The sequence below is a fragment of the Engystomops pustulosus genome, chromosome 6 (genome assembly GCF_040894005.1).
Source record: "Engystomops pustulosus chromosome 6, aEngPut4.maternal, whole genome shotgun sequence".
NCBI lineage: Eukaryota > Metazoa > Chordata > Amphibia > Anura > Leptodactylidae > Engystomops > Engystomops pustulosus.
This window is the reverse complement of record NC_092416.1, coordinates 182,449,668-182,466,749: the sequence shown is the minus strand read 5'-3', so window position 1 is coordinate 182,466,749 and position 17,082 is coordinate 182,449,668. Positions and strand designations below refer to the sequence as shown.

At 46.4% G+C, this 17,082-nt stretch overlaps 1 protein-coding gene and 1 long non-coding RNA gene across 4 annotated transcripts; both read right to left on the bottom strand.

Moving 5' to 3' along the window:
- Positions 1–337: 337 nt before the first annotated feature.
- LOC140065447 (uncharacterized) lies at positions 338–12,356 on the bottom strand. 3 transcript variants are annotated; one of them, XR_011847913.1, is made up of 3 exons: positions 12,307–12,356; positions 11,678–11,816; positions 338–425 (listed from the first exon to the last, which is right to left on the bottom strand). It is a non-coding gene; the product is annotated as an uncharacterized lncRNA (long non-coding RNA). The 3 variants fall into 3 exon arrangements; XR_011847911.1 differs by lacking the exon at positions 338–425 and adding an exon at positions 11,196–11,551; XR_011847912.1 differs by lacking the exons at positions 338–425; positions 12,307–12,356 and adding exons at positions 11,196–11,551; positions 12,215–12,300.
- LOC140065409 (uncharacterized) lies at positions 7,007–11,150 on the bottom strand. Its single transcript, XM_072113029.1, has 2 exons — positions 11,041–11,150; positions 7,007–9,555 (listed from the first exon to the last, which is right to left on the bottom strand). The coding sequence occupies exons 1-2, from the start codon at positions 11,120–11,122 to the stop codon at positions 8,777–8,779; spliced, it is 861 nt and encodes a 286-aa protein (XP_071969130.1). The 5' UTR covers positions 11,123–11,150; the 3' UTR covers positions 7,007–8,776.
- Positions 12,357–17,082: the final 4,726 nt, after the last annotated feature.

Sequence of the window (17,082 nt, the reverse complement as noted above, 5' to 3'; positions counted from 1 at the left end):
ATAATGAAAGGACGTGTGGATTTAGTCCTGTCTATTACCTGCTGATGTGAGGGGCTGGTGGTCCTCCATCATGACGTCCTTGTACACATCTTTGTGTCCTTCTAAATACTCCCACTCCTCCATGGAGAAATAGACAGCCACATCCTGACACCTTATAGGAACCTGACACACACAATGATCCCGTCATCACCCAGATCCCTTCATAGCGTTACTGTATAATGTCCCAGCATTCCCAGCAGTGTCACCTCTCCAGTCAGCAGCTCCATCATCTTGTGGGTGACTTCTAGGATCTTCTGCTCATTGATGTCATCATGTATCAGGGGGTGAGGCGGAGGAGCCGGGATTGGGCTCAGGGTTCTCCCCCGTCCTTCATACACAGGGGTCTGACAGCGCCCACTAGAGGTCTTCTTCACTACTGTGTAATCCTGGTTATGGAGAGACACATTGATAAATCTCCCTCCATACATTTCCAGAATCTCTCACCTCTCCAGTCCTATCATCTGTTATTCCCATAGATAATGATGTAATGTGACCTCATCACAATCTCTCACCTCTCCAGTAATATAGAAGAGAATCTCTAGGGTGAGCTGGAAGATTCTCTCCACCCTCGTGTCCTTGTCATTTCCCATCCTTGAGGGAACAGTGGTTAAAAGGAGAAGAGATTAGTAAAGGATCCTATAATGTAGAAACCTGAATGGAAATAAGATGATACAAATACTATCAGCAAATGAAATTGAAGACATCATAGTCATGGACAAGGGTTGCACCGATACCTGAATTTTGAGTGTGATACCAGGAGAAGTTACACAACACCCGATACTTCCAAGAAAAAAAAAATATTATAATAATATCTGGATTCAATGTTTAGGTTGCAGTCACATGGGGCATAGAAATGCAAATGTGTGGGAGCGGGGCTGTTATTTTGTAGTTTATACATTTTTATTAAACCAATGTAACTGTATGAATGAGCAGATAATGTAGTGATATGTAGAGATGTGAGAAGATGCGTCTCTATATACCAGAGCCTGGAGCTGGTGTCACAGTGTAACTATATGGAAGCTCTTAGTCCAGAAACTTCTCCCAGTGACAACCAGTAAGTTATTTAATGATAACTTGGAGACATTACATGGTGACAGCCGCCGCCGCTCTCTTCTTATGGGCCCGGTCACCCCCTCCCCGTATCCCTGTAACCCTGATAGAAGAGCCGCAACCCCTCACCTCCTCCTGCACAGCCGCCTCCACATACAGGACCTGTGGTGATGTCATAGTCATGTGACCAGCCCCGTGTGTGGGAGGAGTCATGGGGTCACATGTCCAGGTCTGACAGGATTCTCTGCTCAGAGGGTTCAGCGTTACCACAGGAGAGTCTGCAGCAGAGCTGTGTGTTTATAATGTGTGTATAGCGGAGCTGTGTGTGTATAATGTGTGTATAGCGGAGCTGTGTGTGTGTATAATGTGTGTATAGCGGAGCTGTGTGTGTATAATGTGTGTATAGCAGGGCTGTGTGTGTATAATGTGTGTATAGCGGAGCTGTGTGTGTGTATAATGTGTGTATAGCAGAGCTGTGTGTGTATAATGTATGTATAGCGGAGCTGTGTGTATAATGTGTGTATACCGGAGCTGTTTGTGTATAATGTGTGTATAGCGGAGCTGTGTGTGTATAATGTGTGTATACCGGAGCTGTGTGTGTATAATGTGTGTGTAGCGGAGCTGTGTGTGTATAATGTGTGTATAGCAGGGCTGTGTGTGTATAATGTGTGTGTAGCGGAGCTGTGTGTGTGTATAATGTGTGTATAGCAGAGCTGTGTGTGTATAATGTGTGTATAGCGGAGCTGTGTGTGTATAATGTGTGTATAGCGGAGCTGTGTGTGTATAATGTGTGTATAGCGGAGCTGTGTGTGTATAATGTGTGTATAGCGGAGCTGTGTGTGTATAATGTGTGTGTGTAGCGGAGCTGTGTGTGTGTATAATGTGTGTATAGCAGAGCTGTGTGTGTATAATGTGTGTATAGCGGAGCTGTGTGTGTATAATGTTTGTATAGCAGAGCTGTGTGTGTATAATGTGTGTATAGCAGAGCTGTGTGTGTATAATGTGTGTATAGCGGAGCTGTGTGTGTATAATGTGTGTATAGCGGAGCTGTGTGTGTATAATGTGTGTATAGCAGAGCTGTGTGTGTATAATGTGTATATAGCGGAGCTGTGTGTGTATAATGTGTGTATAGCAGAGCTGTGTGTGTATAATGTGTATATAGCGGAGCTGTGTGTGTATAATGTGTGTATAGCAGAGCTGTGTGTGTATAATGTGCAGTCCTGTGTGCTATTAGTGTATATTTTCTAGCCACAAATGATGCCACTGCTATATATTGCAATAGAAGCTGCATCGTGTGAGCCACTGTAAAACAATAGTTGCTGTTGATGCTGCCCCAGGCACTCTCTGTGATTACGCCCCTATTAAAGTGGACCTGTCGCCTAAAAAAACGACACTAGGAGTTGCTTACTAAAGTAAACAGCTCCTAGTGTTATAACTGACGCAGGTTTTTACAGGTGACAAGTCCTCTTTAATGTTAAAGAACACCTGTCATCAGGTCTCTGTAACTAACCTATACACATGTGAGAGACACAGACATCAGCTACACAAGTACCTAACATGTTCTGTTCTGCTATACACATGTGAGAGACACAAACATCAGCTACACAAGTACCTGAGACACGGCTTTTTTACTATGAGAACTGTCAATCTGTGGAAATCCTCTCCCCCGGCTGGTGCAGGCTTCTTCTTCGTTACCAAAAAGGATGGGTCACTCCGTCCATGCATTGACTACCGCGGTCTTAACAAGGTCACTGTTAAGAACCGCTATCCACAACCTTTGATCACGGAGCTGTTTGAACGCCTGCGTGGAGCCAAGGTCTTCTGAAAACTAGACCTTCGTTGGGCCTACTACCTTATCTGCATTCGCAAGGGTGACGAGTTGAAGACAACCTTTTTCAGGGATCTACTATATACCTGTGTAGTGGTCTATATTGATGACATCCTGGTGTTTTCTCCGGATCTCGAGTCCTAATCACCTTTATACCAAACTTGAAAAGTGCCAATTTCACCAGCCGAGTCTTCCTTTCCTTGGTTATATTATCTCCGACAGAGGTCTCCTGATGGATCCTGCCAAGATGTCTGCTGTTCTTCAATTGCCTTGTCCTGTAGGACTACGCGCTGTACAGTGCTTTCTGGGCTTTGCAAATTACTACCGGCAGTTCATCCCGCACTTCCCCTCTCTGGTGTCTCCTATTGTGGCGCTCACCAAGAAGGGTGCCAACCCCCGACTCTGGCCTCCGGCACCTGAAGAAGCCTTTACGAACTTAAAGTCTGCATTTGTTTCAGCCCCAGTTCTTGTAAGCCTTTCCATCTGGAAGTGGATGCCTCCTCAGTGGGGGCCGGTACGGTGGTCACGCAGAAAGGGTCCCAAAGGCCGAACCCTTACCTGCATTTTTTTCTCTAAGACTTTCTCTTTTGTAGAGAGGAATTATTCCATAGGAGATAGGGAACTTCTGGCCAACAAACTTGCCCTGGAAAAATGGCGATATCTTCTGGAGGGAGCTCACCGTCTTGTCTGCGTATATGAATCTCCTGAATTTCCAGACAGCCCAACATCTCAGCCCTAGGCAAGCCCATTGTTTTCTCCTCTTCTCATGCTTCAACCTCTTGATCCACTTATGTCTTGCAGTGAAGAATATCAAGGCGGATGCCCTTTGTTGTGCCTCTGATGTCATACAAGAGGAACCAGCTCCTCGGTTCCTGAACAGCTGGTTGTTGCTGCCCCAGTGGATCTTCATCAACTACCTCCTGGCAAGACCTATGTCAGACCGGCTCTACGGGAAAAAAATTCTGACTTGGGGACATTGCTTACGAGTGGCTGGGCACCCTGGGGTGCAGCACTCTGTCGCCCTTGTGTCCCGATTCTACTGGTGGCCAGATCTGGTCAAGGATGTTTGGGACTTTGTGGCTTCCTGTGCCTAAATAAGCTGTTGCGTCTCAAGCCTGCTGGTCTCCTTCTGCTGTTGACGATACCCAGCTGCCCATGGTCTCAGATGGCTATGGACTTCATCATGGATCTTCCGCCTTCTTCAGGCGATACCGTCATCTGGGTGGTAACAGACCGTTTTTCCAAAATGTCCCATTTTGTCCCTCTTCTAGGTCTGCCATCTTCTCCATGTCTTGCCAGTCTCTTCTTCCACCACATCTTCTGGCTCTATGGACTTAGCCGGCACATTGTTTCTGATCGAGGGGTTCAATTTGTCTCCAAATTCTGGTGTTCTCTGTGTAACCAGCTATTGGACTTCTCTTCCACCTATCACCCACAGTCTAATGGTCAGGTGAAGAGAGTTAACCAGACTCTGGGCTGCTATCTATGCCATTGTGTTTTGGCCTGTCCGGAGTTTTACTATAACTTCCAAAATCCTGCTTCTGCCGGCTCAGCACCTTTCTTCATCAACTATGGTCTGCATCCACGCCATCCTCTTCCTCTACCTGTGTCCTCAGACATTCCTGCGGTTGAAGAATTGGTACAGGATCTAAAGTCCATTTGGGAGCAGATTCGCCTTTCCTTGCTACAGGCTTCTGCTTGGACCTAGTTCCAGGCGGATAAAAAGCGTAGGTCTCCTCCTGTCTTCTCTTTTGGTGGCAATGTCTGGTTGTCCTCCAGGAATGTCCAACTAAAAATCCCTGGCTATAAACTTGGGCCCCGTTTCCTGTGTCCCTTCGAGATGCTCGCTCGCATAAATCCAGTGGCCCACAAGTTGCGCCTTCCTCCCACCATGTGTATCCCGAATTCCTTCCATGTCTCTTTACTCAAGCCTGTCATCCTGAACCACTTCTCCCGGCAAGTACCTCCTCCTGCTCCTGAGGCTGACTCCACCAATGTCTTTGAGGTAAGGGAGGTCCTAGATATGAAGACAATGAAAGGGAAGCGGATCTTCTTGCTTGACTGGAAGGGTTTCAAGCCAGAGGAGAGATCCCGGGAACATTCTGGACCGCAGTCTCCTGAAGAGGTTCCTCCAGCCAAAGAGGGGGAGGCCGAAGGGGGGGGGGTACTGTCACGGGTGCTCCCGCAACCCACGTCTTGGGTTGAGGGCTTACCCGTGATCCTCGGTATGCCTCAACGCCCCCTTACCATGTCTCCTCTTTCCCAATTCCTGTCCATCAGCCGTGCGAGCGTGTTTACATCTCCTGGGGTTCGCACGTGCCGGCTTCAGAAGGTTTAAAGGGCCAGTGCACAGCTAATTGGTGCTGGCCCTTTTCAGGAAATGGATAAAGCCCGACGTCTCCCAGCATTCTCTCCCGGATTTTAGTGCTTATGCCTATAGGAAATGTGTTTCCTGTGCCTCGTGCTAGTGAATGGACCTGTTCTCAACTTCGTTCCTCCGGACCTCTTGCTTTGTCTCTGACCTTGAACCACTGCCGCCTGCCTTGACCACCGGCCTGTCCCCGACTACGAGATTGCCTGCTGATTCTGTACCTCGACCTTGACTGCCACCGCAGACAAGTCATGCCTGTGGAACGACCTGGTGGTACCACGCCGCAGCAAGACCGGGTGCCACTTAGATTCCGGTCCCAGGTGTCGGCTTGTGTCATTGTCATCTCCGATCCTGATAAGTAGTAGTTAGCGAAGCCCAGGAATCTCTGGATAGCTCGAAGTCCTACTGAGTGCCTGAAGTACCCCAGACAACTTTGTGGGATCCATCTATAGACCCTTGTCAGAGATGACATACCCGAGGAATGGAAGACTCTTTTGGTGGAACTGGCATGTCTCTAGCCTGGCATATAGGCGATTGGCCCTTAAGTGCTTGAGAACTTGTACTTGGATTCAAGGTCTGTAGAGAACACCAGGAAATCGTCCAAGTAAACCACGACACAGGTATGAAGCAAGTATCTGAAAATGTCATTGATGAACTCTTGAAATACGGCAGGTGCATTACAAAGTCCAAATGGCAGGACCAGAAATTCGAAGTGCCCAACGCGAGTAGTGAAGGCGGTCTTACATTCGTCACCTTAATGGATGTGGATGAGATTATATGCCCCCTGTAGGTCCAATTTGGTGAAGACCTTGGCTCCACGAGGCGGTCAAAGAGTTTTGTGATCAGAGGAAGTGGGTAGCGATTTTTCACCGCAATAGTAAATGCACGGGCAGAGAGAACCATCCTTCTTGGTCACAAAGAATCCAGCATTGGCAGGAGAAGAGGACTTATGTATAAACCCCTTCTACAGATTCTTAACATAAGCCGACATAAGCCACGGTTTCAGTTACTGACAGAGGTGACACCAAACCCCGTGGCGGAGATGTGCCCAGCAACAGGTCAGTAGGACGGGTGAGGTTGCAAAGTCTCCGCTTGCTTCTCCTAGAAAACATCCATAAATGGAGCGGGAGGGCCCACCAGAGACTTGGAGGACACCAGACAGTTTGTGGTGGATACAGGATGAGGTACCACCAAACAGCGTGACAGGCATTCCAGTCCCTAGCGAAGAACTTACCCTCTTCTGCCAGTTGAGCACAGGGGTGCGTGGAGCTGGAACCATGGAAGGCCCAGAAGACGTGGTGCAGACCGGATCACAGTGGATCTGCCCACTGACAGAGGAAATGACCAGCTGCTTCTCAAGACGGACCACAGAGATATGATGCTGGGAGACCAGGGCAGAATTCACGTAGTTTCCTGCAGAGCCAGAATTCAGGAAGGCAGAAGTTGAAACTGGCCACTTGTTCCTGAGCTGAGTAGGACCGGAATATTCAGGTGAGGAGACGCTTCTCCCAAGAACCCTAGGCGCTTCCCGAACGCTGTGGACGGACTGCACAAGAATCAAGAAAGTGCTTCAGGCTGGCACAGTAGAGACAGAGATTACAAAACGTAAATAAAGATAAAACAGTACTCAGTGTGTTTGTTCTTTATTCGAAATTTCAGCATCACGGACAGAACGCAACAGGCCATTTAGCACTAAACAAGCGCTTTCTCTAGCCTTTGATGTCACACAGAGGTGGGGTGCACCTGATATGCTAAGCACGCCACCATGCTGCATGTGTCGTCCAAGTAACAGTAGCAACAAACATAAGATTGTGTAAAATGGCTAATTTTTCTTTAAAATCAAATGCTTGCACATCCATACCAAATAGACATTTAAGTGTTTCACTTACCCGGATCCATACATTAAAAAACATTAAGTATGCTATGCAATAATTCCTTAAGTATCAAATGGAGAAATACCTTAGATACTGATAGAAGCACTAAAAAACCTTAAACCTCTAACGGGGGATTCTTTTATTCCTATCCTAGCAGATATTTAGGGATCTAAATATTTAGATATTTAGGGATTACATACATATTGCGTATTGTATTGCATATAGCATCCGTCTGTGATGCTGAAATTTTGAATAAAGAATGAACACGCTGGTGAGTGCTGCCTTGCTCTATCTTCATTTACGTTTGGACTCTGATTGAAGAGCACACCCTTATATGGTCGTTGCTCAGACCTGTTCCCTATACGGTTGTTGGACAGTACGTAATACATGGTGAAGAGGTGGTGCCAGTGATTCTTTGTTTGTAGAGGCCGAGATTCTCCTTTCTTCATCTGGAATGCTCTTGAGGAGTCAGACAAGCTCTATCCACCTGCAGAGGCTCCTCTGCAGCAGACACGGAGAGTAGCAGACAGAGTCTTTGGAAGACAAGAGCCAAGCGGGGAAGTCGTCGAGTCTTAATTTGTGCTTTTTCAAGTTGCTACTCCTAAAAATGCACAGTAAACCAGATGTCGATCCGAGGGGCCAGGGAGATGAGGTCACTCAGCGAGAATGGCAGGTTCCACCACACAGACAGGGCATGTTTAATATGTCCAGAGAGTCCTTTTTTTAAAGTGGCGACCAAGGCCAAGGCTAAAGTGTGGAACTGAACTGCGTAGTCACCAACAGACAAGTCTTTGTAGTGCAAGTTCAGCAGGGCGGTTCCAGCCGATGAGGCCCGAGCTGTTTCCCCGAAGACAGACCGGAATTCAGCAAGGAATGTGGTGATATTAGCCATGAACTAAAAGAGCTTTCCCGGAAAGAAGGCTAATCATGAAAGCCACCTTATACCGTTCTGTGACAAATTGTGACAGCATCAGTTCGAAATGAAAAGAGCACTGGGTAATGAAGCCCCCGCATAATTTGGCGTCTGTCATTCTTGGAGGGGATGGAAAGTCACAGCCTGGGTTCAGCAGTAGACAGTGCAGTGTAGTAGCGGAAGGTACTGCAGGCACTGGATGCTGGTGCTGGGCAGCCAAAAATTGCTGCAAGATGGAGGTGAGCTGACCAAGTTGTTGGCCCTGAGCGGCAAACTGCTGGGACATGATTGTGGTGAAATCAGCCAGTTCAGGTAGCGGAACCTTGGCTGGATATTACTGTCAGTATCAGAGGTAGTGAACCCCCTGAACCACGCGAACTATGATGTAAAGCCGACACCTGGGAACAGAGTCTAAGTGACACCCTGTTTTCCCCAGAGCCCGCCACATGGTGAAAACTTTATGTAAAGTTATTTCTTGCTTCAAAACAGGACATTGAGATAAGTTAGTCTGGTTACATAAATTATAGAGGGCAAGACTGGTGTACAGAGGTGAGTGAACAAGTGAGGCATTGATGTGGATAGATGATACAAGTGAGACAAGTAAAACAACCATAGCAAACAAAGAGAAATGGAAAACATATCTAGACAAACATAATTCTTCATTTTTCTCTGCCATCTTACCTGTCTCCTGCCCCGTCTAACTACAATGTATAACTGCAGCAGCATATGCTACTAGATTTCCCGCATTCAGAACATGTAAATGGCTTCTCCCCTTTGTGAAGTCTCTGATGTCTAACAAGAGCCGAATTACTACTGTATTTTTCCCCACATACTAAACATGAAAATGGCTTCTCCCCAGTGTGACTTCTCTGATGTTTAACAAGATTTGATTTCTCATTAAAACATTTTCCACATTCTGAACATGAAAATGGCTTCTCCCCAGTGTGAATTCTCTGATGTTTAACAAGATCTTGTTTTTGGATAAAACATTTCCCACATTCTGAACATGAAAATGGCTTCTCCCCAGTGTGAATTCTCTGATGTTTACCAAGATTTTGTTTTCGGATAAAACATTTCCCACATTCTGAACATGAAAATGGCTTCTCCCCAGTGTGAATTCTCTGATGTTTAACAAGATCTGATTTTTGGATAAAACATTTCCCACATTCTGAACATGAAAATGGCTTCTCCCCTGTGTGAATTCTTTGATGTCTAGCAAGATCTGATTTTCGGCTAAAATATTTCCCACATTCTGAACATAAGAATGGCTTCTCTTCTGTGTTAATTAATTGTTGTCCAATATCTAATTTGTAGATTAAATATAGTTTCGCAGTCTGTGATGATGAAACAGGTGGAGGACCATTGCTGTGTAGTGCTGAGGATGGATCTTTCTCTTCATATGTATCTCCTGTGACCTCAATTTCTTCTACTTTAGAATCTGTAGATATCAGACGTCCCTCCGAGCTCCTGCTGCAGTCATCTGCCCAAAAAACATAAAATGTTATAATATTTTGATATTTTATAGATTCCCTTTTCTAGGTTGCTGAAAATCTTCTGATCCTTCCTGACCCGACCTCCTTTTTAGAATGATCAGAGCTCAGTAAGTTTGTGTTGGGCAAAGGGCCGAGTAATCTGCTTTATCCATTACCAGCCTCTGTTGTAAAAAACAGAACCCAGGGGATGTTACAGATCTGAGCTAAAACTTAAAGAGGACCTGTCAACCCAAAAAAGACCCCGTCTAAATGTGCCACTCATAACCCTCTCCCTAGCTCCTTTCTCCCCAGCCAGGTTTTTTTTTTAAATTTATGCTTGGAAAAATGGTTGAAACAGATCAGACCTCTTAACAAATAAGAGGTTGGATCCTCATATCTCGAGCGCTGCAGTCGGGTGTATTCATTAAGGGGGCAGACCGACACTCCCCCAGCACGCCCCTCGAGACCTATAGGAGAAGCTGGCCGCATTGCATAGATCACGTAATCGCTGCCGGCTCTCTGCGCTGCAGCCGTGGACTTGCTTATTAACATTGCAAGCCAGCCGGAAATGTTAATAAGCAGGTCCGTGTCCGCAGCCGCTGTCAGTGCGGCCGGCTTGCAATGTTAATAAGCAGGTCCACGGATGCAGCGCGGAGAGCCGGCAGCGATTACGCAATTGGCACATTTGGACAGGGTCTTTTTTTGGGGTGATAGGTTCTCTTTAAAACACTTTCTGAATAGTTCTATAATAAAGCAGCGGTTCTTCTGAAATTGTATTGAACTTTCCCAATTTTTGGAAAAGTGGCATCACTGACACAGACTAAGGCTACATTCACACACATGTATGGGGGACGTATATACGGCTGACATATATATGGCAGATATACGTCCCCCATACACTTCTATGGGCTCACGGCACTGTACTGCTCCATAGCCCGTACAAAGATATGACATGTCCTATCTTTCTACGTGTATATTCCTATGGAAAGGGGTAGAGGTGAGCAGTGCTCATCTCTTGCTCCTCTCCGCAGCGCCGATGTATGCCCGCGATCAATATAAATGTAATATATAATATAAAATTAATATAAATTTTGGTATTGATACTTTTTTAAACTCACTTAGTTAAAATCATGTTGTTGTGCTTTATTAAACTTTTTTATGTATTGGGGCTTTGGGGGCATTTTTATTATTTTTTATTTAAAAAATTTTTTTACTTTTTTTTTTGGTGCACTATGGGACATGTACAAGCAATCATTTGTTTGCTTGTTCACTATAATACCCTGCAATACTGATGTATTTCATGGGTTAACACACCCGATCGAAGCTCGCTCCGACCAGGGGTGTTGCATGGGGATGTCAGCTGTGAGACACTGACACTGACACTGACATCCTCGGCTCCATGACGTACTATTACTGCAGTGAGCGCTAAGAGGTTACATTTAGAAGGTGATGCTCTTGCGCTTTCAGGAGATCTAGTATATGTTCATACTGACCTGGCAGCTCCGTCTCTTCCTTCACGGCCCCGGGGATCAGTATTCCTGCAGGAAAAACAGAGACTGAATTCCTTCTTTCCATACAGATAATGAAAGGACGTGTGGATTTAGTCCTGTCTATTACCTGCTGATGTGAGGGGCTGGTGGTCCTCCATCATGACGTCCTTGTACACATCTTTGTGTCCTTCTAAATACTCCCACTCCTCCATGGAGAAATAGACAGCCACATCCTGACACCTTATAGGAACCTGACACACACAATGATCCCGTCATCACCCAGATCCCTTCATAGCGTTACTGTATAATGTCCCAGCATTCCCAGCAGTGTCACCTCTCCAGTCAGCAGCTCCATCATCTTGTGGGTGACTTCTAGGATCTTCTGCTCATTGATGTCATCATGTATCAGGGGGTGAGGTGGAGGAGCCGGGATTGGGCTCAGGGTTCTCCCCCGCCCTTCACACACAGGGGCCTGACAGCGCCCACTAGAGGTCTTCCTCACTACTGTGTAATCCTGGTTATGGAGAGACACATTGATAAATCTCCCTCCATACATTTCCAGAATCTCTCACCTCTCCAGTCCTATCATCTGTTATTCCCATAGATAATGATGTCATGTGACCTCATCACAATCTCTCACCTCTCCAGTAATATAGAAGAGAATCTCTAGGGTGAGCTGGAAGATTCTCTCCACCCTCGTGTCCTTCTCATTTCCCATCCTTGAGGGACCAGACGTTAAATGGAGAAGAGATTAGTAAAGGATCCTAAAATGTAGAAACCTGGATGGAAATAAGATGAGACAAAATCTATCAGCAATTGAAGACAACTTTGCTACAGGATAAGAGTTGACCCGATACCAGAATCTTGAGTGCGATACCGATACCAGGAGAAGTTACACGATAATTATCTGAATTCAATGTTTAGGTTGCGGTCACATGGGGCGTAGAAATGCAAATCTCTGGGAGCGGGGCTGTTATTTTGTATCTTATACATTTTTATCAATGTAACTGTATGAATGAGCAGATAATGTAGTGATATGTAGAGATGTGAGAAGATGCGTCTCTATATACCAGAGTCTGGAGCTGGTGTCACAGTGTAACTATATGGAAGCTCTTAGTCCAGAAACTTCTCCCAGTGACAACCAGTAAGTTATTTAATGATAACTTGGAGACATTACATGGTGACAGCCGCCGCCGCTCTCTTCTTATGGGCCCGGTCACCCCCTCCCCGTATCCCTGTAACCCTGATAGAAGAGCCGCGACCCCTCACCTCCTCCTGCACAGCCGCCTCCACATACAGGACCTGTGATGATGTCATAGTCATGAGACCAGCCCCGTGTGTGGGAGGAGTCATGGGGTCACATGTCCAGGTCTGACAGGATTCTCTGCTCAGAGGATTCAGCGTTACCTCAGGATGTATAGAGAGTCTGCAGCAGTGCTGTGTGTGTATAATGTGTGTATAGCGGAGCTGTGTGTGTGTATAATGTGTGTATAGCAGAGCTGTGTGTGTGTATAATGTGTGTATAGCAGAGCTGTGTGTGTGTATAATGTGTGTATAGCGGAGCTGTGTGTGTGTATAATGTGTGTATAGCAGAGCTGTGTGTGTGTATAATGTGTGTATAGCAGTGCTGTGTGTGTGTATAATGTGTGTATAGCAGTGCTGTGTGTGTATAATGTGTGTATAGCGGTGCTGTGTGTGTGTATAATGTGTGTATAGCAGAGCTGTGTGTGTGTGTATAATGTGTGTATAGCGGAGCTGTGTGTGTATAATGTGTGTATAGCAGAGCTGTGTGTGTATAATGTGTGTATAGCAGAGCTGTGTGTGTATAATGTGTGTATAGCGGAGCTGTGTGTGTGTATAATGTGTGTATAGCGGAGCTGTGTGTGTGTATAATGTGTGTATAGCGGAGCTGTGTGTGTATAATGTGTGTATAGCGGAGCTGTGTGTGTGTATAATGTGTGTATAGCGGAGCTGTGTGTGTGTATAATGTGTGTATAGCGGAGCTGTGTGTGTGTATAATGTGTGTATAGCGGAGCTGTGTGTGTGTATAATGTTGCCGCTGATACATATCGCAATAGAAGCCGCATCGTGTGAGCCATTGTAAAACAATAGTTGCTGTTGATGCTGCCCCAGGCATTCTCTGTGATTACGCCCCTAATGAAGCCGTCAAGCTAATGCCTCAGCCCATTACCTACAGCATGTTACCAGATTAGATCAGTGCTGGACCCAGGAGGAATCTCTCCAGTCCACTGCTGGCATTAGATTCAAACACTGCTTCAGGCTGTGTTCACACAATGTATTGCCTTGTGTTTTGAACTGCATTGGGCAAAATACACCATTACGTGTCAATTTCCCCACCGCAGCCGCACACATGCAGTGTTCCCTAGCCCACATTTGAAGGCCCTTTGGGGTAAGGCATCCTTTTCCTACCGGGCATTACATGGGAGAGACAGCATTCGGTTGTTCTGGTCACGTGTTGACCACTTTTTGGAGGCTCGGCTGGGGGCGGTTTTGGGGCCAAATTGAAAAGATTTAAACTTCCCTCAGACTGTCATTCAGTGCAGTGGTGTCTGCTGTGTCAGTCTGATCATGTCTGCTCCTCTAGACCCATTTGAGTTCTCCATGTCTTCAGATCCTGAAGTACCTCTTGGTCTGGTCAGTCCTTCCTCTTGAGATTCCTGTATCATTCATGTTTGTGGTTTAATAATCTAAAAGTATGTTTCTTTTTTTTTTTTTTTTTGGAAATTCAATTCTAGAACCCTAGGGCAAAAAGTGAAGCCAAGTGTCAGCACCTGCCCAGCAACTGCGCAACCACCACCACTAGATAAATGGGCTCCCAACTAGGAGCCTGGCATCACGAGTCTTTAGACTTATCTTTTCTGAAATTTGGGTTGAACAAGAAGCCTTTTCCTCTTCACCTGACTGGCTGGGACTTCTCCAGAACTCCTCTTCTTCTGAAGTCTGACTGGAACTTTCTTTGGTCCCAAAAGCATTGGCGGTTGTGAAAAAACCTCTGTTCTTGAGGAAATCCTTTCTTTCAATCTGAAGCTTTCTCTAATATGTCATCCAATGAGGATCCAAACAATCTACCTCCTTCACATGGCAGAGAACATAACTTGGTTATCGGTGTCTCCATTGTAAGCTTATAACCAGGTGGTTCTTCTGGTTGCATTGGATAGAGCTGATAATCTAGGCAACATTTTCACCAAATCTGGAGAAGCATCCCCCATGAAACTAGCCGCTTGTTACAGTACTGGATGGGATTCCACTATAGATTCTCAAGAAGTACAAGAAACTAGATGTTGTTCAAGTTGAAACAACCATATTTTAAGCCCTCTTGCCGTGGAAGTTGCAGCAATACGCGGACGTAACATTGACGTTGAATTCTCCCAAGCCTTCTTCAACAGGCCATCCGCTTTTTTTTTATCCGTAGGATCTTTTAACATTCCCACATCTTCAAAAGCTAAAGTAGCTTTTCTAGAGATTTTTGCAATTGGTGCAACTACCTTCGGGACTGAATCCCAAAACTTGGAATTCCTATACTGCCCTCCACCATTAATTATTTCCTATACTGCCCCTCATAATTAATTATTTCCTATGCTGCCCCCCACCATTAATCATTTCCCATGCTGCCCCTCATAACTAACTATTGGCCCCCGTCCACCACAATCTTTTTACTGCCCTTTTTAATAAAAAATAAAAACCCTGTACTCACCTAAGTCTCCCGCGGCACGTCTTCTAATTTCTTGTCGCGTCCGGGCAGGAAAGGGTGTGCGGACGCGTGATGACGTCATCGCCCGGCCACGCATCCAAGTTCAAAGAGCGATGTGCGCCGCGGTTGTATTCCGGTCACATCGTCCACTAATAGTGCTCGAGTGGCCGTTTCCGGACGCATCGAGCACTATAGAGTGACGGGCAGGAGCTTCCTGTTCGGACGGAGGCTCCTGCCCGACTGGTGAAGGCCGCGGGGGCCCGGCGCTGGTGCGGCAAGCGGCGGGGGCCGGATCGAAGCGGGCCGCATGTGGCCCGCGTGCCGTAGTTTGGGGAACCCTGCTGTAGGTTGTATCAAAATTACACTGCCAGCAAGAAGCATGTCTCCCTTCCTTCTGCTCTAACCTTCGAGAATGAGAAGAATGAGAATTTCCTACGTTAGATGTATGTAGGTGTATTTTATTATACTTACAGCGGACAGAGGAATTTGGGGCTATGACCATCTCCTTGTACAATTCCAGGGGTCTAACAAGGGTAAAACGGCAAGCAAATCTACAATTGACCGCTGGATTAAGAAAGACATTCCTGTGCCGTCTGGACTAAAAACTCATTCTACAAGGCCTATGGCGGCTTCCCGGGCAGAGCATGCTGGTGTGTCCTTGTTACAGATTTTTAGAGCAGCTGCCTGGGATCACCCAAATACCTTTCTCAAACAATATAAATAAGATCTTTCAACAAATCAGGACCTATCTTTTGGCAGCAGAGTGCTGTCTGAGGTTATCTCCACCTGATTACTCTGTTATTCCTCCTCGTGTGCTGCTGTGGATGCGGAGGGGGGGGGGGGGTAGATGAAAAAGTTTTTGATTCCAACCATTTACATTTTATGTATTCATTATAATTGGTAAGTGTCATTTTCATCTTCCATTAGTAGCAGCAGCAGCATGTGATGTGTGATATTGTTAGTCATCATTATTAAAAAGGAACTTTCACCTATAAAAACGCCACTAAAGTAAGCAGCTCCTAGTGCTACAACAGACGCAGCAGTGTTACAATGCTAGCGTTATCAGAAACATCCGATAACGCTAGCAGACACTGCCACGATGTACACTAGTAATGCGGGTGTCAGGATCGGATGAAGTGGATCCTCTGGACCACAACGGGTGGCGGTACTAGCTGATTCCTGGGACCGGAATCAAAGTGGCACCTGGTCTTTACCAGTGCCCGCCGCAAAGCGGGATGGTCTTGTGGCGGGGTGCCACCAGGTCATTCCACAGGTGCGACTAACCCGCGTTGGCAGCCAAGGTCTAGGTACTTTTGCAGGAGAAAGTCTCGTGGTAAGGTTCAGGGTCAGGGCAGTTGAAGGCGAAGTTTGTATGCCACAGGGTTTATGCGCTTCACCACCTCGAAAGCCCCCAGAAAACGTGGTCCAAGCTTGTAGCTGGGGATTTTCAGCCTATCGTATCTGGATGAAAGCCATACCTTGTCACCCGGAGAGAAGACTGGGGGAAGCCTGCATTCCTTATCGGTCTGGGTTTTGGTGAGGGCAGACGCCCGAAGTAGAGACTGACGAGTCTGTTCCCAGATAGACCTAAGTTCCTGCACCAACTCTTCCACCACAGGCACATCCAAGGGAACGGACAGAGGAAGAGGAGGTCGTGGAATTCGTCTGTAAACAATAAAGAACGGGGCTGCACAAGCAGACTTCAAGTCCAGGGAGTTATAGGAGAACTTTGCCCACGGCAACAAAGTGGACAAGTCCTGTCTTGTCGGGCAGAGACAAAATGACATAGGTAACAGCCCAGAGTTTGGTTAACTCTCTCTACCTGTCCATTAGATTGCAGATGGTACGCAGAAGAGAAGTCCAATTTCACCTGCAGCTGATTACACAGGGATCGCCAGGAGCGGGAGACAAACTGTACCACTCGATACAAGACAATGTGTAATGGAAGTCCATGTAGCCGAAAGATGTGGATGAAGAACTGGCTGGCAAGGCGAGGAGCAGACGGCAGACCTGGCAGCGGGACAAAATGAGACATCTTTGAGAACCAGTCAGTTACCACCCAGATGACGGTATTCACATGAGGAAGATGAAAGGTCCGTGACAAAGTCCATGGCCACGTGAGTCCATGGGCAGCTGGTTATCGGCAATGGCATCAGGAGACCAGTGGGTTTGAGGCGTGATGGCTTATTACGAGCACAGGAGGTGCAGGAACCCATGTAAATCTTGGACCAGATCTGATGAGGGGGTCGGCATCTGGAAAGACATTTCATTAAAGGGGGCATCTGGGATGGACATTTTATTAAAGGGGGCATCTGGCAGGACATTACATTAAA